This window comes from Kogia breviceps, chromosome 19 (assembly GCF_026419965.1).
Source record: "Kogia breviceps isolate mKogBre1 chromosome 19, mKogBre1 haplotype 1, whole genome shotgun sequence".
NCBI lineage: Eukaryota > Metazoa > Chordata > Mammalia > Artiodactyla > Physeteridae > Kogia > Kogia breviceps.
The window spans coordinates 50,448,373-50,476,177 of NC_081328.1; the positions used below are offsets into that span (position 1 = coordinate 50,448,373).

Sequence of the window (27,805 nt, forward strand, 5' to 3'; positions counted from 1 at the left end):
GCACCAAGATCTGTGGGGCAGCTGGGTTAGGCTGGACCCAGGCACTCCTGGAGGTGGGATGGCTCCCTTCGAATGGACTTCGAATGCTATTGCCAGCCCTTGTTTGTTTAACACAACCTATTTTTTTTTACAACTACTTGCCAGAGCAAATTTATGCTATTTCTACTATATGATGGGCAAGGTAAACTTTGCCACTTTTGAAGCATTCGTTTTTTTCCTAGTCTTTTTCCTTACAGAAGATAGGGGCTTAGTGCAGGAGTGTATCTACTCCAGGCAAATCCCAGTCCTCCTCTGTGATCATTGAGATTTTGTCTCAATGATAAAACATTATGTCTGTTGAGAATGTACTCGAACCCAGCTCTGCACCATTCTTTATTTGGATTACCTTGTTTCATACAACAACCCAAGGAGGTGGGGACTGTGCATATCCCCAACTAACAAAGAAAAGCAGGATCAGAGACAGTAAGTGACTTGCCCCAAGTCACTCAGCTAGCTCAGGGTGGAGCCGAGATCTGAACGCAGGTACATGTGTTTGCTCCCAGAGCTGGTGCTCTGAAATATCACAGTCTACTTTCTAGCCCTGTCCACTCCCTGGAATGCACCTTATCTTCTCTCTCAGTGGTACTGAAAAGACACAAAAGCTTGTCTGTATTGTTGGAAGTAGTGGGAAGGTCAAAGCCAGTCCTCAAGTGATGAGTTTATACTGCTTTATACCAGATTACATTTTCACCAAATGTCACATGTCCACAAGGGACAAAGGCCATACCAATCCCAGCACAGTTAATGGCAGTTCCCAGAAGGAGCACTGGTGGCCTGTACTCTCGGTTCTGTACCTGCCAGCCCCGTGATAAGGCAGCCCCACCTCCCATTACCAGGTGTGTCTTATGGTAGGTAAGCCTCTGGCAACACTTTCGAAGGGACGTCAGAGGTGGGTCGTTGCCGAGGGGAACAGGAAGGGAGGGCAGGAGACAGCCTTCTTAGGAGGGTCTTCCTTCTCTGGGGCCCTCAATTGTCTGCTTGGACTCAGGCACCTGCCACTTTCTCTCTATGGGACAGGAATTGATCAGCCTGGAACTGGGCCTCTCTAGCCCCATCCATGAGTCCAAAACACAGGAGGCGCGTTGCTGTGGCAGCCACTGACTTCAAGGTTTGAGCCAGCCTTCCAACCTGACACAACTTTTCTTTTCTTTGTTTATGTATCATCTATGAGTGCTTTCGTGCAAACGCGCAGAGCTGAGTAATTGCAGTATGAACTATAAAGCCTAAAACGTTTCCTATCTGTTCCTGTGCACCAGCTAGAACTTGGCAATGAGAGGCTTGGAGGGTTGAGTGTCGGCTAGTAAACGCTTTAGCCCAGAAGTAATACACCTCTGCTCACTGTTCGTTGTCCAGAAGAATCACATAGCCTCTCCTGACTTCCAGGGAAAAGCAAAGTAGAGATCCAGGGACTGGTGAACATTAGCAGTGTCTAAACCACCTGCATGCGGCTCTTCCGCAGATACCAGGCTGTTGGGCAGTGAGGATGAACCTATTTTCACTTGCTTATCTCTAAATCCCAGAGTCATAGAGGGAATATAAATGGACCAGGACTCAGCAGAACGGAGAGAAATATTGGAGAGGTCTGGAGTTTCCAGTGAGATGCTGCTTGAGGTTTTGGAAATTTTCAGAAACTCAGGAAGCCAGGGTACACTGGGGGAAAAAAAAAAAAAAGGGAAGGCAAGTCCTGGAGGAGAAGCATTTGTTTAAAATAAAGCCCCTGGTCGTTTTTTTTTTTTTTTGCAAGTTTGGCAGTGACAGGTGCCCTCCTGTCAGGAACACAGGGCACCTCGGGTCAAATGATGGATGTGCTCTATTTCCTGACCCCAAGAGCCCACACCGCTCTTTGGAGCAAGCAGGGTGCTGTTAATAAACACAGGGCAGTGTTCCACATAAAGAGGAAGGAAGTCTCTACTGAGAATGAGAGCACTGGGTTGTACACAACAGAATTGGGAAACCACCAGAACGCGCCTTGTCACCCACAGAATCCATGCCCATCACGCCTTGGACCCTGAGAGCAGGTGGAGAAAATCCCGTGACCTGCCTGCCCTTGGGGAGTTGCCAGACCAGAGCCATCCTACTGCCGGGGGTGTGTATGGAGCCCAGTCATCAGATGGGGTTGTGCAAGGACACAGGATTTCTGTCCGGACCTGAAGGCTGTTACAAAGCACAGGGTTCACCAAAGTGCCTACAGGAGAGAAGTTTAAGGCCAAGAAAAACTTCCATAGACAAGAGGAGACGGGGGTCAAAGGCCTTGTTGAAAAATGGTCCTAATTCAGACACGGAGATGAGGTAGAAGGAAGTGGGATAAGGAAGGCAGATTCAAGTTAGAGAGACAAGGTGAAGGTGAGGTGGAGAGAAGTCCGCATGCGCTGCCCCTTTTCACTGGTGCCGCTACAGAGAGAGCTACTCTTCTGGCTCCGTGACCAGCAGGGCTGGCACAGGGACAGGTTTTCCCCATGGAGGCTGGTAGGACAGGCCATCTGTGGAGAAGACCTGGGGCTTTAGGCTCAGGTGAACCTCAGGCAGGTTCCTGCTCCCTGCGCCTGGTGGAGTGAGCTTCAGTTTCCTCATCTGGGAAATGGGAACAATAATCCTACTTACCTCTAGCGGCTGTTTTGGAGATTAAATGAGCTAATGCGTTCAAAAGTGCTTGGATGGAGTCATTGTTCAAAATCGATTATTCTTTGTAAGTATTTAACTAGTCATTTATCTAGTGACTCTTACCCATATGGGAAACGATGTGGCCAGTTCAGGGGTGTGCTGGCAAACTGGCTCTGGGGAGTGGGGGAAGCCCTGATTGGCAGCATTTGATGCTTTCTGTGGTTTAAATAGTCCCGTTATGGCCAGTTTCAAGCTACTGGCCGTTTAACAACTTGGCTGGCACAATTCCGAACAATCAGCTCTGGAGAGCAGGCCCCAACCCAATGGGCTTTCTCTCTAGTTAGCAGATGACACATAAATGAAAAGTTAACAATGGTGGCTCACAGATACACAGCCCAGTCCACAGATGGCCTATCTAGAGGGCCTTTGAGGGTGACATTCGCTTCCAGTGCAGACACTGGGGCTGCTGTGCATTGGAAAGAAGGAAGGGGTGCAGGCTCGCTTTTTATCTAGCCATTCGGGAGACCACAGGCGTGATGGGGGAGATGTGTTCCTGGCAGTTTGGGTTCCAATGGCGCAGAAAGGGGGTATCTCAGGGGATCCAAGCCCTGGGCTCTAACTCCCTCTATTGTAGTTCTATCATCTGCACCATGAAGGCACGGATTTTTTTTTTATGTTTTGGCCGCGTGGTTTGCAGGATCTTAATTACCTGACTAGGGATTGAAACCGGGCCCCCTGCAGTGGAAGTGTGGAGTCTTAACCACTGGACCGCCAGGGAATTCCCAAAGGCCGGGTCTTGAATGCACATCCTGGCTCAGAAATCCTGGACCCTTGACTTTAAAAAGTTATCTTTTAAGGGCTTCCCTGGTGGCGCAGTGGTTGAGAATCCGCCTGCCGATGCAGGGGACACGGGTTCGTGCCCCGGTCCGGGAAGATCCCACATGCCGCGGAGCGGCTGGGCCCGTGAGCCATGGCCGCTGAGCCTGCGCGTCCGGAGCCTGTGCTCCGCAACAGGAGAGGCCACAACAGTGAGAGGCCCGTGTACCACAAAAAAAAAAAAAAAAAAAAGTTATCTTTTGGGGGCTTCCCTGGTGGCTCAGTGGTTAGGAATCCGCCTGCCAATGCAGGGGACACGGGTTCGAGCCCTGGTCTGGGAAGATCCCACATGCCGCAGAGCAGCTAAGCCTGTGTGCCACAACTACTAGCCTGCGCTCTAGAGCCCACGAGCCACAACTACCGAGCCCGCGTGCCACAATTACTGAAGCCCGCGCACCTAGAGCCCGTGTTCCGCAACAAGAGAAGCCACCACAATGAGAAGCCCGTGCACTGCAACGAAGAGTAGCCCCCGCTCACCACAACTTGAGAAAGCCCGTGCGCAGCAACAAAGACCCAACACAGCCAAAAATAAATAAATAAAAAACGGTTATCTTCTGGAATCCAATTGCTTCATAACAATATTTTTATTATTGAAGTTTAGTTGATTTACAATGTTGTGTTAGTTCCTGGTGTACAGCACAGTGATTCAGTTATATATATCTATTCTTTGTCAGATTCTTTTCTCTTATAGGTACTAACGATTTTTTTTTTTTTTTTTTTGCGGTAGGCGGGCCTCTCACTGTTGTGGCCTCTGCCGTTGCGGAGCAGAGGCTCCGGACGCGCAGGCGCAGCGGCCACGGCTCACGGGCCCAGCCGCTCCGCGGCACGTGGGATCTTCCCGGACCGGGGCACGAACCCACGTCCCCTGCACCGGCAGGCAGACTCTCATTCTGATTGTCTCCAGAGCCTGATATGCCTTTTGCCTTTGGAAGCTGGGGACATCCTGCATATAAGTACATATCAAGTGAGGTATACAGAAAATTATTCACACCATAGGACTTCTGAGAAAAGAAGAGCCAACTGTGGGCCACGGTTCTCAGAGGCGGCTTCATGGAAAAGGTCAGATTTCAGCTAAGTGGCATTGACCTCGGCACACAGGTGTGGCACAAGCCTGGTTTTTTATGAGCAAACACATGAGCCGGAATGACAGCTGTTTTCAGGGTAGGAGCGGGGTTTATTGGGACACAGAGGGAGAAAAGGGCTCGGGGATAAAATATCTGTCTTGTGTAGGGTAATAGGGAGCCACTAAAGGTATATGGGCAGTACCATGATGACAGGTGTGTATCAGGAAAGTTAAGCAAAGAGTGATTTTTAGAATGTATGAGAGGAGAGAGGGCCAAGATGCAGGCAAACCAGAGAGGAAGCCAATGAAATTGCTAGGCCTCTTTTCATACACAGATAGCATCTTGGACTATAAAAGGTAACAGTACACGACGAAGCAATATAATAAATATACACCCCATGGTACATAAAAGAGATCTGAGGCTTCCAGCAGAACCACAACAGTAAGTGGTATATCCGTTTATTACTCTGACAGGCTCAACACAGGATCTTTGAAGTGTCCCTGATGCAGATAGTAGGTATCACCTAAATGAACAAGCAATTAGCTCAGGAATAAATGTGTCGTTGTAAACGAAGTCGCGGAATTGGCCAATGCTCAGACTTTAGCAGGGACGCACTGTGAGTGTGTATGTGACACTTTTAACCTGCTTGCTAAGAATCTGATCTAACCCTCAGTGGTGGGTCTCACCCCCTTTTCTCATCTGCCCTTTGGTTCCCGTGCCTGGGAGATGGATGACTGATCTGACCTCAGCTCCAATTTCAGGGGAGAAGAGGGAGTGTGTAGGGAGACTCCAGCTGAGAGAAGTTCCCTGGCTTCCTTATGCCAGCTTGGGCTCAGAATTGGATAACTTCCATGGCAGGACGGTTTATCGTGTGTGGACACTGGTATCACAACAGGTGAACATGTGTTTGTGTTGGATTTCTGAACTTATTCCTTGAGTTGATTTGTCCTCTTATACCGGCTCTAGAAGTCAACCTACCTACGTTGCAAAAAAAAAGAAACCAAACCAGCAATACGGGTTTCCCACAGCGAGGCCCAGTGCTCGAAGCCTGGGATTCCTGGGTTCTGAGCCAGGCTGCCACTGGCCTGGCCTTGAGCAAGTCCCTTCCCCTCCCCAGGCTGTAGCTACCTCATCGGTCAGGTGAGGGGGCTTGGACTAGACGGTCTTCCGGCTTCTTTCAGATCTGATGCTCCAGGCAGGACTTGTGTTGTCAAGAAACCCTGGGAGAAGGAAGAGAATTTGTTCTCAGTTTCTCCCTTTGATTTTCTAAGTAACCGCAGTTGAGCATAGAGGTGTGGAGGCTGTCACCACGCTGCCTCTTCCACATTCTGGTTTCTCTGGGTAGCAGGAGGCAGATGCTGGGCTTTTTGCCTGCCTGAGTGTTTCCCCAGGAAGAGCAGAGGGGGCAGCGGATGCAAACTGGCCTGAAATGTTAGTGGCGCCTTCTTTCACGCTGATTTTATCACACAGCATGTGCAGCCCCAGATGGGGCTGAGCTCAAAACCAGAAGAAGGGCAGGGAAGTGAAGGCAGAAGCGAATGTACAGAAACGAGTTTACGGGCTCTAGTGTTTGATAGAAACAATCTGGGACTAAAGTAAAGCAAAATAGAACGAACTCTCCTAATTTCTTTAGAGGAGTCCTTGAATGGGATTAATGTCCCAGGTCTTTCATTTCTCCAAATGCCAGATGCCTGAGCAGCAGGGCTGGAGCCAGGGTGAGGCACCCGCACAACACTAACTGTCAGTGCCAACTTCAAGGCCCCACCCCAGGCACCTCACTCTCCCCACCCAAGCCACACCAGTGTAAACATTGTCTTTCATTTCAATCTTAACTTGAAAAGTAGATTAAGAAGCTACAAACCCCACTGTAGTCTGAACAGTTCTCCTTTGTTGGAGGCATGCAGCTGAGCAGGAAATTAACAATGAAGAATTCACACTTGGCAAGAAGCGACCTGTGAAAGGCCGATTGCCGATTGCCTAATGGGCAAGGTTATTTTCCTCAACAGAGAGCCTTAGGTCGTCAGAGGAACCGTTTGCTGGGTCTCAAAACATTTAGGATCGGCCCCCTCTGTCAGCGTCAGCCTAGCACACTGCTCTGAAGCAGGATGTGAAATTCTCTGCTTGTGCTTTTAGCTTTAATCCACTTAAGCCACGGGCCAAGGACTGAGAAGGGAGATCAGGGGCTGTGTGCTGTGATTGGGTCCATCTTTTGGATACTCAGAACAGCTAGGGTTCTAACCTTCCTGTCCCCCTAGCCCAGGCAGAAGGGCCAAGCAAACAGCCAAGAAGGGGCCTGTCTTCGCTCCTTCAGGTCCCCAAGGTATCCCCTGCTCTGCTGGCTTAGGAGCGCTGTGCTACATACAGGGCAGCATCCATCAGCTATTCACCTACAGGCTCTCTCTCCCTCCTGATACAGGAATCTGTGCAAATCTTCGAAATGAGTGGATGTGTTACAAAGGTGGAAAATGCACCTCTGAGCTGAAACCAGGACAGCCAAAACGAACAAAATTAAAAGCTCAAGGGGACTAAGCTGACCTAGACATCACTCGTCCCTCTGTTCCCCTCCCCACAGCCTTCTCCTCTCTCCCTTCGACCCAAGGTTGAGAAGAAGGGCTAAGACCTGATAAAATACGTAGCTTTTACCTCCCTGCCTTCCTCGGATGCTTAGAGGAAACCCCTGAGACCTCTAAACGCCGGACTCTCCGCTGGGATTCTCCCGAGGGCTGCACCCACAAGCTTGGAAATGGATAGGATGCCTTTGAGGCTATTTACCCAAAGGATGCACGGTATTTGCATGTAATTTCCCTACGTACTCTGCGCCACCCCTCCCCAGACCATTTGTTCAAGTTAAAAGTATTTTTATGGCTCTCTTGATGGGAGTCATTTCTCGATTTTTCCTCTTGTCTGTGCCATCTTCTCCCTCAGGGCCTCTCCTTGGCCCAGATCTCTGGCAAGGGAGTCAAGAGGCACCAAGGAAGGGCCTGGGAGGAATGCAGTGGCGGCTCTTCCAAGGGTTTGCTTATCTCGCTTGCACCCTGAGCACCGGTAGAGGTTTTCTTTTCCAAAACTGTAACGTGTGATTACCTTGTAGGTTGTAGACGGTGGGACTCCAATTCACAGAAAGTCTCTTTTTTTTTTTTTTTTTTTTTTTTTTTTTACAGAAAGTCTCTTTGAGCTAGAATTTCCCCTCCTTTTCTCTTCTGTCTCGTGACCCTAGGCAGCCCGTTATCATTATCGCGTCTTCTTTTTTTTTTTTTTGCGGTACGCGGGCCTCTCACTTGCTGTGGCCTCTCCCGTTGCGGAGCACAGGCTCCGGACGCGCAGGCTCAGCGGCCATGGCTCACGGGCCCAGCCGCTCCGCGGGGCACGAACCCGCGTCCCCTGCATCGGCAGGCGGACTCTCAACCACTGCGCCACCAGGGAACTCCTCGCTTCTGTTTTTTTTTTAGACTGAGTCTTGATTCACTAATGGCTTCTTTGCAACAGCCAGTGAGGATTGGGCTATTTCACAGACAAGGAAACTGAGGCTTGCTATGAAGGGCTTAGTCCAAAGTTACACAACTGCTTAGGGTCTTCATTTGTCCAACTCAAAGTCCAGCGCTCTTTCTCTGCCTCAGTTTCTCCAACTGTGAAATGGGCTGTTAATAGCACATAACTTCATAGGGTCGCTGTAAGGGATGGATGCTTTACTATGTGTAAAAGTGTTTAAAATAGGGCCTGGCACATGGAGAGTGTTTAATAAATGCCCACTAATGTTACTGTCCTAGGCCTTGTGTTTTACTATTCCGAGCACTGGATTCATGACTCATTTGTGGGAGGGGGAACCAACTGATATGCCTGGGGAGTGTTATCCAAGATGGGGAACGAACCCGTGTCCCAAGCTCAGAGCAGGCTGAGATGGGACAAGAACAGATCCTTGCAAGCAACGGGATGGAGCTGCCTGACTGAGCCACATCCTGCCTGGCTCCGGCTGGGACAAAGAAACCTGAAGACGTGGGTAAACCAATTAAGGGGATGGTGCTCCCTTTACCAAATGCTGAGGGCAGGAAGGACAAAGCCTTCTGCAAAGAGTCTAAGTGAAAAGAGTCTAAGATTATAAGACATTTTACTCTGTGATGTGCTGAAGGCCTTCTCCTTTGAGGCGGTTCTAGATGACTTGTATTGTCCCTTTACCCAGTAGTTACAAGGTAGGCCTATGTGTGGTGAAAGGAGTATCCAGGAGGTCTCTTCCAAAGGTATGTCCAAAAGCCTTCTAATGATGAGGGTCGAGGGCTCGGCGGGGAGGGCTCTGAACTCCTCCAGGGAGACCTGGTACTTGGGAGAGGCTGCCCATCTGCTCGTCTGGGCCAGGGACTTGCCCTGTCGCTCAGGTCCTCCTCGGCATCAGTCGAAAAAAAATGACAGGGGTGTGTTCTTAGCGTCCTGGGGACCCTGGAGAAAACCAAGGCAATTGGGCATCAGTATCTTTGTCACCAGGTCTGAAGCTGAAGAGAGGGCCGTGAAAACTACAAAAGACAATCAGGAAAGAGACTCTATGGTATGGCTTTGCAAACCTAATCAAGGGAACTCGAGGCCCCAAACTGTACTGTGTGTAGAGACGCTCTTGAAATCATGTTCTAGCAGCTGAAGTTCTTGCAGATCAGTCCACCCTCTCAGAAAAAAACACCAGACCCCCCCACACACAAAATAAAAGGTTTAAAACACAAATGTCTGTAATTAAGCTCTGGGGTGACGTCTTCTGCCTGTCCAAGCATCCCACTGTTGTTGGATGTGTGCTCCCATCCAGAGGAGCCCCTGCTCTGCCTGGCCCACAAACGTCCCACTGCGTTGACTCTCATTGCTCGCAGGCCTTTCCAAAGTTTCCGAAAGGTGCAGTCCGGGGTTGAATGTCTTGATCTTACTTTGGCTTGATGGTCCCCTAACTTCAGGGCTACATGAGCTGCCCAAGGGACCCATAGAGAACATCTATAGCTTTCTGCGCTTTGAAAGGAGCTAAGTGACAGGGATGGCGACCTCGTCCTAGCGGGTCCCCAGCACTCACCAGTCTCCCCGCCCCCTGGGAGCCCCTTTGGGGCTGAGGCTCTGGGGGCGGGAACCCATCCGAACTGCCCCGGCTGGGGGACTGGGGTCGCCCCTCTGCGGGGTTTCTGACCATTGGCTTTGGCAGATGCTGAGGGGTGGGGCTGGAGAAGGCTTCCTCCGGGCCGGGAAGCCGCGTGCGCTTTTCGGATGTTGGGGGACAATGGTGACCGAATTCCCGGCCTCGGCCTGGCGCGCGGCGAGGAGGCGGCTCCCGTGCGCTCACCTGACGGGGTCAGCGGGCTCCGCGGGGCGACGCGTCCTCTGCCCCTTCAGCCCGCGAGCCCCGGGTCGGCCTCGCGAGCCCGGCCGCCGCTCCGCTACGTCCCGCTGCCCATTGGCTGGCGCGGCGCGGCCGCTCCCGCCCCGCCCCGCCATTGGCCTTGGCCGCCGCGGTCCCCGCGCGCGAGCCGCCGCTGACATCACCAGGCCTGAGGCGGCGGCGGCGCCCCCGGCCCAGCCCGCAGCCCCCCTCGGCACAGGCGCCGCCGCGGGGCCCGGCGGAGGATGGTGCGCGGCGCGCCGAGGGCTCCCCGCCGTCAGAGCCGCAGCACCGAGGCGGAGCCGTCCGCGGCGGGCAGCCGACCCCCGCATCGGGCGCGGGGCGAGCGGCCGCGGTGAGGCGCCGAGGGCGGCGCGGGCGCAGCGGCCATGGGGGCCCTGACCAGCCGGCAGCACGCGGGCGTGGAGGAGGTGGACATCCCGTCCAACTCCGTGTACCGCTACCCGCCCAAGTCCGGTGAGCACGACCCGGGGCCGGGAGGAGGTCGCGGTGCTCCCACGCGAGGGCTCCGGGGGACCCGGGGACGCAGAGGCCGACGTCGCTGCAGAGCGATCTCGGAGGGTGGGAGGTGTTGGAGGAGGTCTGGAGGGGTGCTTTAGGGCCCTTGGCCGGGTCGCCGGAGTGGGCAGCCCTTCCGCCGGCGGACGGGAGCGGCCCGCACGCAGTCGGTCCTGTGACAGAGATGTGCGCTCGGGGCACTGCGGCTCCAGAGGGGCGGGGTGTCCGCGGCGCAGGCCGGGTCCCCGCTGGCCGCAGCGCTGCGTCCCTTCCTTCCCGCCCGGTGGCCTGTTCCCCTCGGGAGCTGAGGGGTAGGTCAGGCGGGCTTGGCATCCGAAGCAGGCGCCTGTGCCGGGTGCTGGCCCTGGTGGCCTCCGGAGAGGGAGGGACAGACACAGGTTTGAATTAGGTTTCTCAGGGGAAAGCTCCCGTCGCCTGCTGGAGGATGGAGGCCGAAAATGCGTTGGCTGTACTGGTGCTTCCTCAGAGGCTGTCAGAAGATAGAAGGTGTTTTAACAGAAATGTTAGGGAATCTAGGATCAGAGTCACTCGGGTTGCCGCTTTGCCAAAGTAGTGGCAAGCCTGGTTTTTAGAATTGAGCATAGCTCTGGGACAAGGCACAGGTATTTGAAATGTAGGGAAGTATTATGTTTGTTTTCAGAATCATTAAAAAGATAAATGTCTCCAGCCTCTGGGTTGTAGCATAAATATTGGAAGTGGATAATTTTGACAGCACAAAAGAGGATGACTAGTGGATCGAGCAGCAGCCAGTTCGGAACTGCTGGCGCGTGACCTAACCCTCTGCTCTTTATTTTTCCTCGCTTTTCTCAAGGCTTCTGGGGACCCATGGCTAGCATCTTCTCTTTGGCTTAGGACCTGATGAGGGTTTTCGTGATCTTGGAGAGATGTCAGAATTGCAGCAGGAGAATAAAGACATAGTAATGAGATGAGCTGGTTTCTCAGCAGTCTGTCCAGTTTGTGCCAGCCCAAAGTGGGGAACAGACAATGAACCTGCACCCTGCAGAGTGTCTGCCAGAGCTGTGTTGCTCACTGATTTGTGCCAAAGAGTGAATCCTTGCAGAGATGAATATGCTTAAGAGCTGCTTTAGAACAGTCTAAGAAAAAGCCGTGCATCAGTAGTGTTTTAATAAAGCTCTAGCTGATTCTGACTATATGAGACCAGTGCTAAAGGAAGCATGCATTTTCCTTTTTAGCAGACAAAAATATGCACAAGTCTTGTGGATTTTTCCTTTCTGAAATCACTTAGCTTTTATTGCTCAGAATATGGAGCAGGTTTTGCTGGCTTGGAGTTTGCAGTAGATTTTGCTGTCTCAGAAGAGTATTCACCCCTCCTTCACTTACGGGAATAAGCAAAGGTAAAGGCACTGGAGGGCTGGTCCTCAAAGGATATTAATACAAGTATGAATCTTGAATGATGATAATCAAAGGATAATGGACCAAACTAAAACTTTTCTTAACCAACACCCTCCATACCTACAGTCTTAAATCATCCTGTCCACTCTGTCAATCTTTTAAAAGCTTTACCTAATGGTAACTCTTTTTTTTTAAAAAAAAATAATAAATTTATTTATTTATTTTTGGCTGTGTTGGGTCTTTGTTGCTGCACGTGGGCTTTCTCTAGTTGAGGCGAGCGGGGGCTACTCTTCGTTGCAGTGCGCGGGCTTCTCATTGTGGTGGCTTCTCTTGTTGTGGAGCACGGGCTCTAGGCACGCGGGCTTCAGTAGTTGTGGCCCATGGCTCAGTAGTTGTGGCTCGCGGTCTCTAGAGCGCAGGCTCAGTAGTTGTGGTGCATGGGCTTATTTGCTCCGCGGCATGTGGGATCTTCCCAGACCAGGGCTTGAAACTGTGTCCCCTGCATTGGCAGGTGGATTTTTTTTTTTTTTTTTTTTTTTTGCGTTATGCGGGCCTCTCACTGTTGTGGCCTCTCCCGTTGTGGAGCACAGGCTCTGGACGCGCAGGCTCAGTGACCATGGCTCACGGGCCTAGCCACTCCATGGCATGTGGGATCCTCCCGGACCGGGGCACGAGCCCGTGTCCCCTGCATCAGCAAGCAGACTCTCAACCAGTGCACCACTAGGGAAGCCCCGGCAGGTGGATTCTTAACCACTGCGCCACCAGAGAGGTCTCTGGTAACTCATTTTTAATTAGAGCTTTTGCATGAGAGAAATCGTTGTAGCAAGTGGACCAAAATGTATGTTGAAGATAAGACACAGAAAATAAGAATCAGAGCATTCATGTCCCAGTCAGCAAATCTTTGTGTACATGAAAATATGCTGTAGTCTAGAGGCATCTCCTATCCTTCATCTGATCTTTAGATTTACCTGACTCTTTATTGGATTATAGTATTTTATTTTATTTTTAAAAATTTATTTATTTATTTGGCTGTGCCAGCTCTTATTTGCCATGTGCGGGATCTTTGTTGCCGCGTGTGGGATCTTTAGTTGCGGCATGCAAACTCTTAGTTGGGGCATGTGGGATCTAGTTCCCTGACCAGGGATCGAACCCAAGCCCCCTGCATTGGGAGTGTAGAGTCTTAGCCACTGGACCACCAAGGAAGTCCCTGGATTATAGTATTTTAGACCCAAAGGAACCTTGCAGAGAATTTGGCCCCAGACCCATTCATATTACCGGTAAGAAAATGGAGGCCCAGAGACATGAATTGGTAAGGCCAGGGTTACCCAGCAAGTTAGTGCTCTTCTTACAAAAGCCTCTACCTTTTTCAAGGAATTGAATTTTGAACTTGTCCTTGATGGTTTGTGGAATGGAAGCTATTCTGCATCAGAATTGAGACAAAACTCAGAGGCCTGTCTCCCTGTCAAAGAATCAGACTGGGTTGATTTTAAGGCCTCCCTATCTTGAGTACGGAAAGTAGAACAAAGCAAATAGCAGAGTCAGTTTTCTCCAGGTGACTACACTGGCTGAGCTGAGACCGCCCTCTGGCTCACTGCAAAGTCTCTGTTACTCGATGGCCTTGGAGTAGTTGTTTCAGCAAGCGCATGGTCATCTGTCCCTGTAATGATGGTCACAATGCCCAGAAGAAATTGCTTTTTCTTTCTTGTTGTTGTTTGTTTGTTTGTTTTTTTTGGCTGCGTTGGGTCTTCGTTGCTGCGCGCGGGCTTTCTCTAGTTGCGGCGAGTGGGGCTACTCTTAATCGCGGTGCGGGCTTCTCATTGCGGTGGCTCCTCTTGTTGTGGAGCATGGGCTCTAGGCAGGCGGACTTCAGTATTTGTGGCACTCAGGCTCAATAGTTGTGGTGCACGGGCTTAGTGGCTCCGTGACATGTGGGAACTTCCCGGACCAGGGCTTGAACCCTTGTCCCCTGCATTGGCAGGCAGATTCTTAACCACTGTGCCACCAGGGAATTCCCTCTTTTTTGTATTTTTAAAGGAACCCCTTAGTTTTGTATGCACATTGAACTAGAAACATTTAAAAAGTACTGAGAACAGCCGATTTCATGTTGGAACTTGGGTTTACAGCTTTTTTTTTTCTTTAATAGAGATAGGTGAAAATAAAATAGCCTAAAATTATTTAGAATTATTTATTTTTTTGAATTAGTAATATAGTCACATGGTTCAAAGTTTAAAAGAATGAAAAGGGGGCTTCCCTGGTGGCGCAGTGGTTGAGAATCCGCCTGCCGATGCAGGGGACACGGGTTCGTGCCCGGGTCCGGGAAGATCCCACATGCCGCGGAGCGGCTGGGCCCAGGAGCCATGGCCGCTGAGCCTGCGCGTCCGGAGCCCTGTGCTCCTCAACGGGAGAGGCCACAACAGTGAGAGGCCTGCGTACCACAAAAAAAAAAAAAAAAAAAGAATGAAAAGGCATACAGTGAAAGTCTAGTTCTCACTGTAGCTGTTCATCCACCCAGTTCCTCCCCATACACCTCCCATACCTACGTAACCACTTTCTGGAATTCTTCCAGAGTTTCTTGTGTAAATACAAGCATAGCATGCTACTTAGACTGCTCTGCACCCTGTTTTGTTATTTGTTTTGTTTACGTTCAAACACATTGGAGACCTTTTTATATTCTCCATATTAGAGAGGGGTTTTTGTTGTTGTTGTTGTTCTTTTTTTAAACAAAACAACTGTATAACATTCCTTTGTGTGCACATACTATCAGTTTTTAACATAGTCTATTGGTGAACATTTGGGAGTGTTTTTTTTTTTTTTTTTCAGTCTTTTACTATTGCAAACAATGCAGCAATGATTAATGTTATACATATGTTCTTAGGTGATTTTTAGCTTTGTTAATAAATACGTAAATATTAATCATTTAAATAGCAGAAGGTATGATGGGAGTTTGTTTCTGTAGAGTATTTCTACATTAGCATAGAAAGCTATTTATAGCACTGTTCTGCATTTGGTCGTGCCTTTGTAATTTTTGAGTTAGAAACCATACGTGCTTTTAAATCCTTCTCTGAGATCTTTGCTTCTTTCAAAGCCCATGATCGTTGGTTCAGCCAAGTTAGGGCTTTGCTGAGGTGGTTGTTTTTATGCATGTAGGCCTGACTTCTGAAAGGGGTCCCCATGTTGATAAGAGTCATTATTTCTGTTTTCTCTGTCCAGGAAGAAATAGGCATACTATAAAGACAATTTAATCCATTTTAATTCAGTACCTGATAAATCTAGTTCATTTTTTTCTTACATATTTGAGCAAATTGGAAAATAGGAGTAATTCATTTTGTTCAGGTGTTAAGAGGGAAACCTATTATAAAAATTCAGAATGGTAATCAGAGTCCTGAGCAGCTAACATCATCATTTTCCAAATTTTTGTTATATTGGAGTACACATATGCTTGTCAAGTGGATCTGTCCTAGGACAGAACACATTTCTAAAGCGTGGGTACTAAGTCTTTGCTTATCAAATAGTTACAAAAGTTTCTCTTAGCTTTTAGGAGCATCAATTAAATATGTTTCGAAACCAGGGGCTTTCAAAGATGGAACTTACTGCAGAATAAAGAATTATTTGGTTCTGACACATTTTGATTCATACGTTAACTAAAATTAAGTAGGTTTCTGAAATTCATAGTAAATACATTTAATACCATAAAAAATGTAAAAGTTCTTCCATTTAATGATGGAGTCATCAAGATCAGGAGTTCAAACGCTATTATTATTATTATTTTAAATAAATTTATTTATTTAACTTATTTATTTTTGGCTGTGTTGTGTCTTCGCTGCTGCGCGAGAGTTGCGGTGAGCGGGGTCTACTCTTTGTCGCAGTGCGTGGGCTTCTCATTGTGGTGGCTTCTCATTGCGGAGCACGGGCTCTAGGTGCGCAGGCTTTAGTAGTTGCGGCACATGGGTTCAGTAGTTGTGACTCGCGGGCTCTAGAGCACAGACTCAGTAGTTGTGGCACATGGGCTTTGTTGCTCCGCGGCATGTGGGATCTTCCCGGACCAGGGATCAAACCCGTGTCCCCTGCATTGGCAGGCGGATTCTCAACCACTGCGTCATCAGGGAAGCCCCAGTATTATTTTTGAACACTTAAAACGTGATAATTCTACTTTCAAAACCTCCAGTATTTTTGCTTTATTTGTACTTTACTTCATTAAGAGCAGACTGATTTCTTTCACTTCTTGATTTTATCTTATGATTTGGGGCCTTTCATTTACTTATATGATGGTGGTTGTGTTCTTTTGTTCTTTAGCATCTCTTTTCTCTTTCTGTTTATTACCATCAGTGCACATTCTTGGGCACCTGCTATGTATATATCGTGTGTTGTGCTGTGCACCAGTGTATAGATTCTGATCCTGTGATTTTGATGCCTATGGCAATCAGCAGGATAGAAGCCCTCAGAATCCACTTTGTAATTCATGATGTGGGTCACGGAAGGGAGGATTAACAATATAAGCTATTTGATGGCTGTATCAGCCAGGGTTCTGCAGAGAAAGAGAACCAATGGGAGATATATACATATAATTGGCCTCCATTATTGTGGGAGCTGGCAAGTCTAAAGTTTGTAGGGCAGGCCAGCAAGCTGGAAACTCAGACAGGAGTTGATGTTGTATTCTTCAGTGCGAAATCTGTAGGACAGTCTGCCAGATGAGAAACTCAGGCAGGATTTCTATGTTAGTCTTAAAGCAGAATTCCTTTTTCTCCAGGAAACCTCAGTTTCTGCTCTTAAAGCCTTCAGCTGATTGGATGAAGCCCACCCACATTATCAAGGGTAATCTATTTTACTTAAAGTCAACTAATTATAAATGTTAATCACATCTACAAAATATCCTCCGCAGCAACATCTAGATTATTGTTTGGACAAACAACTGACCACCATAGCCTAGCCAAGGTGACATAAAAATTAACAATCATAGCAGCTTCTTTTTTTTTTTAATAAATTTTTAAATTTTATTTTTATTTATCTTTGGCTGCGTTGGGTGCTTGTTGCCGCACGCGGACTTTCTCTAGTTGCGGTGAGCAGGGACTACTCCTCATTGCAGTGTGTGGGCTTCTAATTGCAGTGGCTTCTCTTGTTGTGGAGCATGGGCTCTAGACGTGTGGGCTTCAGTAGTTGTGGCGCACGGGCTTAGTTGCTCTGCAGCATGTGGGATCTTCCCGGGCCAGGGCTCAAACCCATGTATTCCACATTGGCAGGCGGATTCTGAACCACTGTGCCACCAGGGAAGCCCTGGCTTCTTTTTTTTTTTTTTTTTGGCCATACCCCAGAGCTTATGGGATCTTAGTTCCCCAGCCAGGGATTGAACCCACGCTCTCAGCAGTGAAAGCACAGAGTCCCAACCACTGAACTGCCAGGGAATTCCCAGTGGCTTATTATTATTTTTAAAAATAAATTTATTTATTTATTTATTGGCTGCGTTGGGTCTTCGTTGCTGTGTGTGGGCTTTCTCTAGTTGCGGCGAGCGGGGGGGCTACTCTTCGTTGTGGTGCATGGGCTTCTCATTGTGGTGGCTTCTCTTATTGTGGAGCACAGGCTCTAGGCATGCAGGCTTCAGTAGGTGTGGCACGAGAGCTCAGTAGTTGTGGCTCACGGGCTCTAGAGCGCAGGCTCAGTAGTTGTGGTGCACAGGCTTAGTTGCTCCACAGCATGTGGGATCTTCCTGGACCAGGGCTCGAACACGTGTCCCCTGCATTGGCAGGCAGATTCTTAACCACTGAGCCACTAGGGAAGTCCCCCCAGTGGCTTCTTATTTTAACAAATTATTCTTGCTAAATAGGTGCTGAGCTCAAGTTTTTAGTTTCTGAAAGAGTGCTTGTGCTGGGAAAACATATTTTTAAAAGTCTAAAAATTGCAGTCTTTAAAAATCATTATTTTAAAATTATGCTCCTTCCTGGACTTCCCTAGTGGTCCAGTGGTTAAGAATCTGCCTTCCAATGCAGGGGCCACGGGTTTGATCCCTGGTCGGGGAGCTAGGATCCCACATGCCGCGGGGCAAGTAAGCCTGAGAGCCACAATAAAGAGCCCACATGCCGTATGAAAGATCTCGTGTGCCACAGCTAAGACCTGATGCGGCCAAAAATAAATAAATAAATATTACACTTCTTCCAAAATTTCAGTGCTTATCATCTAATATCAAAGGTAGAATGCAGGCATACAGAGATAAATAAGAATACAGAGTATACCATGATCAAGGATCTATCTCAGGAATGCAAGGTTGGTTTAATATCTGAAAAATCAATCAGTGTTAATACACCATATTGATAGAATAAAGAATAAAATCTACATGATCATCTCAATAGATGCAGACAAAACATTTAACAAATCCAACACCTTTTCAAGATGAAAAACACTCAGCAAACTTGGAATAGAAGGGAACTTCCTGAATCTGATACCAGGCATCTATGAAAAGCTCATAGCTACCACTATACTTAAAGGTGAGATACAGATGCTTTCCTGCTAAGATCAGGAAGAAGACAAGGATGTCTGCTTTTGCCATTCAGTATTAACGGGAGATTCTAATTAGTACAGTAAGGCAAAACAAACAAACACATTTTTAAATAAATTTAAGGCAACCAGATTGTAAAGAAAAAAGTGAAACTGTCTTTATTCATAGATGACATGATCCTATGTATAGAAAATACCAAAGATTCCACAAAAAAACCTACTAGAACTAAAAAATGAGTGAGGAACGTTGCAGATACAAGATTAGATCAACACACAAAAATCAACTGTGCTTTTATATACAAGCAATAACCTGAAAATGAAATTAAGGAAACTATTGCCCTTCCCGGTAGCATCAAAAAGAATACAGTTCTCAGGAATAAATTTCACATAATAAGTATACGATTTGTACAATGAAAATTCTAAAATGTTGCTGAGATTGATGCTTTAACTAAAAAAGTTTAAAGAGATCTAAGTAAATAGACGTTTCATGTTCATGGAATGGAAAACTCAATATTGTTGAGATGCCAGTGTTCTCCAAATTGATCTGAAAATTGAGTACATTCTCTGGTAAAATACCAACAGACTTTTTTGAAGAAATTGACCAGCCAATTCTAAAGTGTATGTGGACATTCAAAGGACCTAGAATATCCAAAACAATTTTGAAAAGGAAGAACAAACTTGGAGGATTTTCACTACCCAATTTCAAAAATTACTATCAAGCCACGGTGTGGTATTGGTACAACAAGAAGCATATAGATCAGGGACTTCCTTGGTGGTCCAGTGGTTAAGATTTCACCTTCCAACGCAGGGGGTATGGGCTCCATTCCTGGTGGGGGAGCTAAGATCCCACTGGCTTGCTGCCAAAAAACCAAAACATAAAAGAGAAGCAATATTGTAACAAATTCAACAAAGACTTTAAAAATTGTCCATATCAAAAAAAAAAAAAAAAACCTTAAAAAAAGCAGCATGTAGATCAATGGAACAGAATTGCAAGCCAGAAATAAATCCTTATATTTATGGTCAGTTGATTTTGACAGAAGTGCCAAGACAATTCAACAGGAAAAGGATAGGGTTTTCAACAAATGGTGCTAGGACAATTTGCTTGTCAATATAAGCAAAAAAAAAATGAACTTAGACCCTTTCTTCACATGACCAAAAATTAACTCACAATGGATCACAGAATGAAAATACTACCCACAGAATGGGAAAAAATATTTGCAAATCTTATGTGTGGTAAGGGATTTATATCTAGAATATATAAAGAACTTGTACAATTCAAAAAACAAAAAGACAACCTGATTAAAAAAGGAGCAAAGATCTTGAGTAGACATTTGTCCATCAAAGATATACAAATGGACAAAAAGCATGTCAACAATGAAAAGATGCTTAACATCATTGGCTATTAGGGAAATGCAAATCAAAACTACGGTTAGATAATACTTCACATCCACTAGGATAGTGATAATTTAAAAAACAAATAGTAAGGGTTGGTGAGGATGTGGAGAAATTGGAATCCTGGTCCCCCACTGGTGGGAATGTAAAACGGTACACTTGCTATGGAAAACAGTTTGGTTTTTTTCCAGATTTAGCGCTACAATCTTTTATAACCATAGAAGGTAGCTGGAAATACTAGATGCTAACAGACAATATGATACACAACCCCTGGGGTAGGAGTCAGCAGGGAGTTTGACAGAGACCACCTGTTTAGACTAAGAGCCTTTCAACGGACTGCTGGATGGATTGGATCTGCTGCTTCAGTTGTGAGCGTTCTTTGATGGTGACAGAACAGGTGAGACAGGCCTGGAGACCCCACCGGCTCGCCCCAGGGCCTGCTTGGAGCGCACAAACACACAGGGCACGTTCTTGTCCTCACATAGCAGTGGGAGGTGCAGAATGATCTCCAGGGGCTCGGCGTCTGCAGCCATCACAGTGAACTCAGAGATGCCTCTGTTGAGGGTTTTGGTGGCCTCACTGGCTCCTTTTCGAAGCTGCTTGTAGTTACATGATTGCTGAATGAGGTCCAATAGCTTCTTGGTGAGGTGGGCATCTGCAAGAGGGTAGGCCTTCAGATTTACATCAGCCTCAATCATGGCTCCGGTTCCATGGTATTGTCATTGGTCAAGGAGCACAGGTGATGTCAGAGTTGGAGCCCCCACTGCTGCAGAAAGCTCTATGGAAAACAGTTTGACAGTGCCTCAAATGTTCATTACTTTATAACTCAGCAGTTACAGTCATATGTTACACACACACACATAATATATATATGCCCAAGAAAAATGAAAAAAAATCCACACCAGGACATGTACATGAATGTTCATAGCAGCACTGGTCATAATAGCTAACAGGTGGAAACAACCCAAATGTTCATCAACTGGTGAATGGAACAGCTGATAAAATGTGGTAAATCCATGCAATGGAGTGTTACTTGGCAACAAAAAGGAATGAAGTATTGATATTTGCTACACCTTGGATGAAATCTGAAAAACACTGATGTTAAGTGAAAGAAGCCAGAGGCAAAAGGCCATATATTGTATAAATCCATTTATATGACATGTCCAGAAGAGGCAAATCCATAAAGACAGAAAGTAGATTAGTGGCTGCCAGTGGCCTGGGGAGGGGGAAATGAGAAGTGACTGCTAATGGGTTTCTTTCTGGGATAATGAAAATGTTCTAAAATTAGATAGTAGTGAATAGTTGCATAACTGTGAATATACTAAAAAACCATTGAATTGTACACTTTAAATAGGTGAATTATATGGTATGTGAATTATACCTCAAAAAAACTTTTTTATTGTTACTTTTAAAGATATTTATTTATTTATTTGGCTGCTCTGGGTCTTAGTTGAGGCATGTGAGATTTTCGTTGGGGCATGCAGGATCTTTTAGTTGTGGCATGCGGGATTTAGTTCCCTGACCAGGGATTGAACCCGGGCCCCCTGCATTGGGAGAGTGGAGTCTTAACCACTAGACTACCAGGGAAGTCCCAAAGCTGTTTTAAAAATGGACCTAAATTCAAGAGCTAAAACTATAAAACCCCTAAAAGAAGACATAGGAGAAACTATTTATTTGTTTCAGATTGGGCAGAGTTCTTTGATACAGTGCCAAAAGCAAAATCCATAAGAGAAAAAACTGATAAATTGGATTTCTTCCAAATTAAAAATGTTTCTACTTCAAAAGACAACATTAAGGAAATGAAAGGACAAGCCACCTTCTGAATGAAAATATTTGCAAAACACATAAAGGATTTACTTCCAGAATATATCGAGAACTTTTTACAGCTCAATATTAAGAAGACAACCCAATTTACAAATGGACAAAAGAGTTGAATAGACATTTCACCAAAGAAGATATAGGAATGGCCAATAAATACATGGAAAGATGCTCAGCATCAGTAGTTATTAGGGAAATACAATTAAAACCACAACGAGCACTTCAAAACCACTAGAAGAGCAACAATAAAAAAAGACAATATCAAGTGTTGGTGAGAATGCAGAGAAATTGGAATCCCTGTGCATTGTGGATGGGAATGTAAAATGGTAACAGCCAATTTGGAAAAGAGTTTGGAAGTGTCTTAAAAAGTTAGGGACTTCCCTGGTGGCACAGTGGTTAAGAAGCCACCTGCCAATGCAGGTGACACGGGTTCAAGCCCTGGTCTGGAAAGATCCCACATGCCGCGGAGCAACTAAGCCCGTGCACCACAACTGCTGAGCCTGCATTCTAGAACCTGCGAGCCACAACTACTGAACCTGCGTGCCACAACTACTGAGCCCTCATGCCTAGAGCCCGTGCTCCACAACAAGAGAAGCCACTGCAATGAGAAGTTCATGCACCACAACGAAGAGTAGCCCCTGCTCGCTGCAACTAGAGAAAGCCTGCACGCAGCAACGAAGACCCAACACAGCCAAAAATAAATAAATAAATAGAAAAAGTTAAATATAAATTTACCTTATGATCTAGCAATTGCACCCCTATGAATCTATCCAAAAGAAATGACATAGATACAGACAAAGATATGTATGCAAATGTTCATAACAGCATTGCTCATAATAGCCAAAAAACTGGAAATAATCCAAATGTCCATCAACTGGTGAATGGATTAACAAAATGAGGTATATTCATACATTGCAATACTATTCAGCAATTTAAAGGAATGAACTATTGATATATGCTACACAATGCGGATTAACCTCAAAAACATTGTGGTAAGTGAAAGAAGCCAGATATAAGACGATGTATTATTGTATGAGTCCATTTATATGAAATGGCTAGAAAAGGCAAATATGTAGAGATAGAAAGCAGAGCAGTGTTTACCTAAGTCTGGGGATAGGAGTGGGAATTAGTTGTAAATTGGCATGAGGGAGCATTTCGGGGTGGTGTTTTCAACTGGATTGTGGTGATAGCTGATTGTAGGCTGGATGAATTTTATGCTGTGTATATTATACCTCCATAAAGCTGTTTTTAAAAATAACAGTACAGAGTGGTTTATGCCGATTGAATAAAATAAAGAGAAGAGCTTCATCATTAAGGGTGGGGCTCTTGAGAGCTAATGGCCTTGAAGGTAGACTTTGAAGGCAGGTAGAACTCTCCAGTAGTCCAATGTGGAGAATAGTATTAGTAGTGGGTAAAGGTCGCCGATGGTTTTGATAGATTACAGAATAACAGGTAGGAGCCAAATTTGAGAGGAAGCAAATGGTGTTCTAAGGAAGATTTATCTCTTAGAGGGATAGGTTGTGGGGAGAAAACACTGGAAGCATAGAGACTTGCTAGGAAAGTTACCTGGTAACTCACTGTAATCAAACTTGGAAAGGGCTGAGGTCTTGACGGGGTGCTTTGCAAAAAGCACATGTTCAGTGTTTTTGTAGCTTTGACGCCTATACTGTTTTTAGCTTGGGAGCCAGGGAAGTGAGGCCCCGTTGACAGAAATTGGAAATATGGAGCAGAAACTGCTTTTGAATTGATTCCCAAATGTTGGCCAGGGCTTTACCGCTCCTCAAAATCTAGGTAGATTTGAGACTTCCCTGGCGGTCCAGTGGTTAAGACTCCCCGCTTCCACTGCAGGGGGCATGATCCCTGGTGAGAGAACTAAGTTCCCGCATGCAGCACTGCTCAGCCTAACTAACTAAATAAATAATCTAAGTAGATTAGACAGAAACCCACCTATGCCCCCAAATCAGAGTGCAGACTTCTGATGCCCCTTCAGAGATTTCTGTGAATTCCCAGGTGACATGTCATGACCATGTTGGCCCCTGAGCTCCAGCTTGCTGTCTTGGCCTCATGACAAATGTAACATCGGTCCATTATTCAGTTTCTCCAAAAAATTCCATTCACATAAAGTATTTGAAGTGTGGATTCTAGTAAAGATTTGTAGGGGGATGATGAAGTTTGGGCTTACATTGGAGAAATACAAGCTCCCTAATTGTATGTCAACTAGGGAGTTTTACTGGCTCTTCAGCTCACTAATCCCGGCCTCCCTCTGTCTTAATGTCTCTTTTCCTCTTACCTCTCTGGGACTTCCCTGGTGGTCCAGTGGCTAAGACTCTGTGCTCCCAACGCAGGGGGCCCGGGTTCAATCCCTGGTCAGGGAACTAGATCCTGCGTGCCGCAACTAAAATCCCACATGCCACAACAAAGATCCCACATGCCACAACTCAGACCCGGCACAGCCAAGTAAATAAATAAATGAATAAATAAATAAGACAAATTACAAAGTAGTTTGAGTGCCATTAACAAGTAACAAAAGCACCCATACTCTTGGTGTGCCTTTCTCCATTCTAAGTAGCTCATGAATGTATATTCCAAAAAAGGATCAAGCCTTCCCTAAGAGGAGTTCTGGTGCCAACTCTTAAGATAAAGTGCCTTTCATTCCACCTCCTTCCAGAAGAAAAGGTTATTCACTGAGTTTGAGGCAAAGTAGGGATACCCAGGTAAAAAGATACAGCAGGTGGTTAAAGATTTGGACTGACAGAAGGAAAAAACCAAATACTGCATGCTAACACATATATATGGAATCTAAGAAAAAAAATGTCATGAAGAGATTAGTGGTAGGACTGGAATAAAACACAGACCTACTAGAGCATGGACTTGAGGATATGGGGAGGGGGAAGGGTAAGCTGTGACGATGTGAGAGAGTGGCAGGGACATATACACACTACCAAATGTAAATTAGATAGCTAGTGGGAAGCTGCCTCATAGCACAGGGAGTTCACCTCTGTGCTCTTTGACCACCTAGAGGGGTGGGATAGGGAGGGTGGGAGGGAGGGTGACGCAAGAGGGAAGAGATATGGGAACATATGTATATGTATAACTGATTCACTTTGTTGTAAAGGAGAAACTAACACACTATTGTAAAACAGTTATACTCCAATAAAGATGTTAAAAATAATAATAATAAAAAAATGAAAAAAAACACATTTTAATTGTTTATATACACTATTGGATTCTACCTGGTATGCAGCTAATATCAATAAATGCTTTATGAATAAATGAAAAAAAAAAAGATTTGGACTAAAACTCCAAAGAAAGATCAGAGACAAAGTTTTGGGAGTTGAGGATGGCAAAGGAGGACCAACGTGTATTAATTGCCCACTGGGCCTAGCCAGCTGCATAAATGTTATCTTATTAGATCCCAACAGCAATCCTTGGAAAGAGGTATTATTATCTCCATTTTACAAATAAAGAAGCCAATGCGGGACTTCTCTGGTGGTCCAGTGGGTAAGAATCCATGCAGGGGGCCTGGGTTCTATCCCTGGTTGGGGAACTAGATCCCGCATGCATGCCGCAACTAAGAGTTCACGTGCCGCAGAGAAGATCCCGTGTGCCGCCAACTAAGACCCGGCGCAACCAAAATAATAAATAAATAAATAAAGCCAATGCTCAAAAAAGTTAAATGATTTGTCCTAGGTCACACAGCTGGTAGACGGTGGCATCAGGATCAAATCCAGCTCTGTCTTAAGTCAAAGCCTTTGCTTTGATTCTGTGAGGAAGAGAGAGAGAAGAAGAATGAAAGAAAAGCAGAGGATGGGGCTCTCAGAGACATATCCATGTTTGGGGCTGGGTGGAAAAGTGGGGCAAGAAGAGGAAGACTCAGAAATTAGTGTTGAAGTCTTCTGAGCATTCGTAAGGTGAATGAATTGTGGGAAAAGACAGTTGGCCTGGTTGGTATTCCAGAGAAGAGTTTCAGTGCAGTGGTGGAAACTGTTGTAAAGATTTGAGGGGATAAAAAAAAAAAAAAGATTTGAGGAGTTGTTGGATGTGGGGTGGGAGTAGACAGAGGATGAACTGGTGGATGGATGGATGGATGGGTGAGTGGGTGGGTCTTAAGGCACGGCAGATGGAACTTGTTTCTGTATTTGTTTTTTTAGTCAGGGAGAGAAGACATTTGTAGAATGAGGCAAGTAGAAAGCCAGCAGAGAGAGGGGAATAGAAATCTTGAGAAAGAACGATGGTTTCTGATGAGGTCTGGAGGACATAGAGGCAGTTGGGAATGAGAACCCAGGTGAAGAAGTTAACCTTGGAATGGGGAAAAGAGGAATATCTTCTTGAGATGGGAAGAAAGTATGAATAGAAGTACGGGGAGGTTGTAAGGTGATGAAACTTTTGTAATGGAGAAGGGTTTGGGGGGGAGGCTGCACTGCACGCAGCATGCAAAATCATAGTCCCCAACCAGGGGTCGAACCCGTGCCCCCTGCAGTGGAAGCACGGAGTCTTAACCACTGGACGGCCAGGGAAGTCCCTGGAGAAGGGTTTTGAGGGAGTGCCACAAGGGAAAAGGAAGACGGGTAGAGGGGTCAGGTCTGGGGACTTGAGAATGTGGGAAAGGTTTGGGTCCATTGATATGTGCTTTGCTCTAAATACTGTAAAGCTACAGTTGTTAAAACTATATTGTACTAGTTCAGAATAGAATAGAATCCAGATCTAGGTATATATAGCATGATAAAAATAGCATTTCAAATTAGTGAGGGAAATGGAATAGTCAGCAAATGGTGTTAGTAAAATTTCCTATTTGGAAAAAAAAAAAATTCTTATCCCATACAGTCCGTGAGGACAAATTCCAGATGTAAAAACAATCAAATAGAAAGAAAGAAAAAAAAAAAAGCAGGCAAGCAACATAAACTAGAAAGAATAGGGAGTGTTTATCAGTAGGGAAACAGTTAATTCAATCTGGGCGCTCACTGGGATTACAGTGTAATGGTTAAGAGTACACACAGGCTCTGGAATAAAAATAGCTGGATTTGGGGCCTGACATTGCCTCTTACTAGCTGTGTGACCTTGGACAAAGTACTTAAACTGTCTGTGCATTCAATTCCTCTTTGGTAAAATTTAAAAAAAAAATTAGTAACACCCACCTTATAGGGTTTTGAGGGATAACCTATATAATACTTGTTAGTACAGCACTGGTATAGAGTAAGCCCTCAATAAGAGGTGGTTATTATGTAGTCATTAAGAACAATGAGGTCGGGAATTCCCTGGCAGTCCAGTGGTTAGGACTCTGTCTGGTGCTTTCACTGATGAGGCCCAGGTTCAGTCCCTGGTTGGGGAACTAAGATCCTGCAAGCTGCCCGGAGCGGGCCAAAAGAAAAAGAACAATGAGGCAATGAGGTCAATCCATAAGTACAGACATGGAAAGATGCCTACAGTACCTTAGGAAAAAAAGCAACATGCAGATCAATATGAGTAATATCCCAATTACGTTAAATATCAAAATAAAGCAAAACAGAAAACCTGAATGTATTTATATATGTATAGGAAAATCTGAAGGCTGCAAACTGATTGTTAATACTGGAGTTACCTTTCATAGTGTTGAATTATCACTTTTTAAATTACGTACTTCTTTGTATTATTTTTTTTTGCCAGACATGTATTACTTATATAATTTTTAAATTTTGTTTATTTATTTAACTTATTTTTGGCTGTGTTGGGTCTTCTCTGCTGGGCATGGGCTTTCTCTAGTTGTAGCAAGCGGGAGCTACTCTTCATTGTGGTGCGTGAACTTCTCATTGCGGTGGCTTCTCTTGTTGCGGAGCACGGGCTCTAGGCATGTAGGCTTCAGTCATTGTGGCACGTGGGCTCAGTAGTTGTGGCTCGAGGGCTCTAGAGCGCAGGCTCAGTAGTTGTGGCGTATGGGCTTAGTTGCTCCGTGGCATGTGGGATCTTCCCGGACTAGGGCTTGAACACGTGTCCCCTGCATTGGCAGGTGGATTCTTAACCACTGTGCCACCAGGGAAGCCCAATTTTTTCTTTTTTATTTCCTTTTCTTTTTATTTATTTTTAAAATTTTTTCCCATATTTTAATTTTGTATGAAGTTATTTTTAAGTACAATTCCATTTTCTACAATAATCAAGGGTATAACTCCATTGGTCCAAAAGTAAATAGGTGAAGATTAGTATTTTTCACTTATAGGCAGGATATATAATTTATTTTACTGTGACCTCAATTTTTTAAAAAATACAAAAAGAAAAAAAAATACAAAAAGAAGGGAAGATTGATTACAGATCTTGCAATAAA

At 45.8% G+C, this 27,805-nt stretch overlaps 1 protein-coding gene and 1 pseudogene across 4 annotated transcripts in view; one reads left to right on the plus strand and one right to left on the minus strand.

The window, feature by feature from the left end:
* The first annotated feature begins 10,242 nt into the window (after positions 1-10,242).
* Positions 10,243-27,805, plus strand: part of RNF157 (ring finger protein 157) — an 81,890-nt gene continuing 64,327 nt past the window's right edge. For 2 of the 4 annotated variants that reach the window (XR_010838068.1, XM_059048073.2), the window contains exon 1: positions 10,261-10,398. Coding sequence is in view for 3 of the 4 variants with exons in the window: in XM_059048073.2 (XP_058904056.1) it covers positions 10,311-10,398 (88 nt within the window). In the remaining variant the exon portion in view is untranslated. Of the gene's footprint in view, positions 10,399-27,805 lie in introns of all 4 variants that reach the window. The other 2 variants (XM_059048076.2, XM_067020772.1) reach the window with 2 other exon arrangements.
* LOC136793209 (NHP2-like protein 1 pseudogene) lies at positions 20,005-20,390 on the minus strand (annotated as a pseudogene).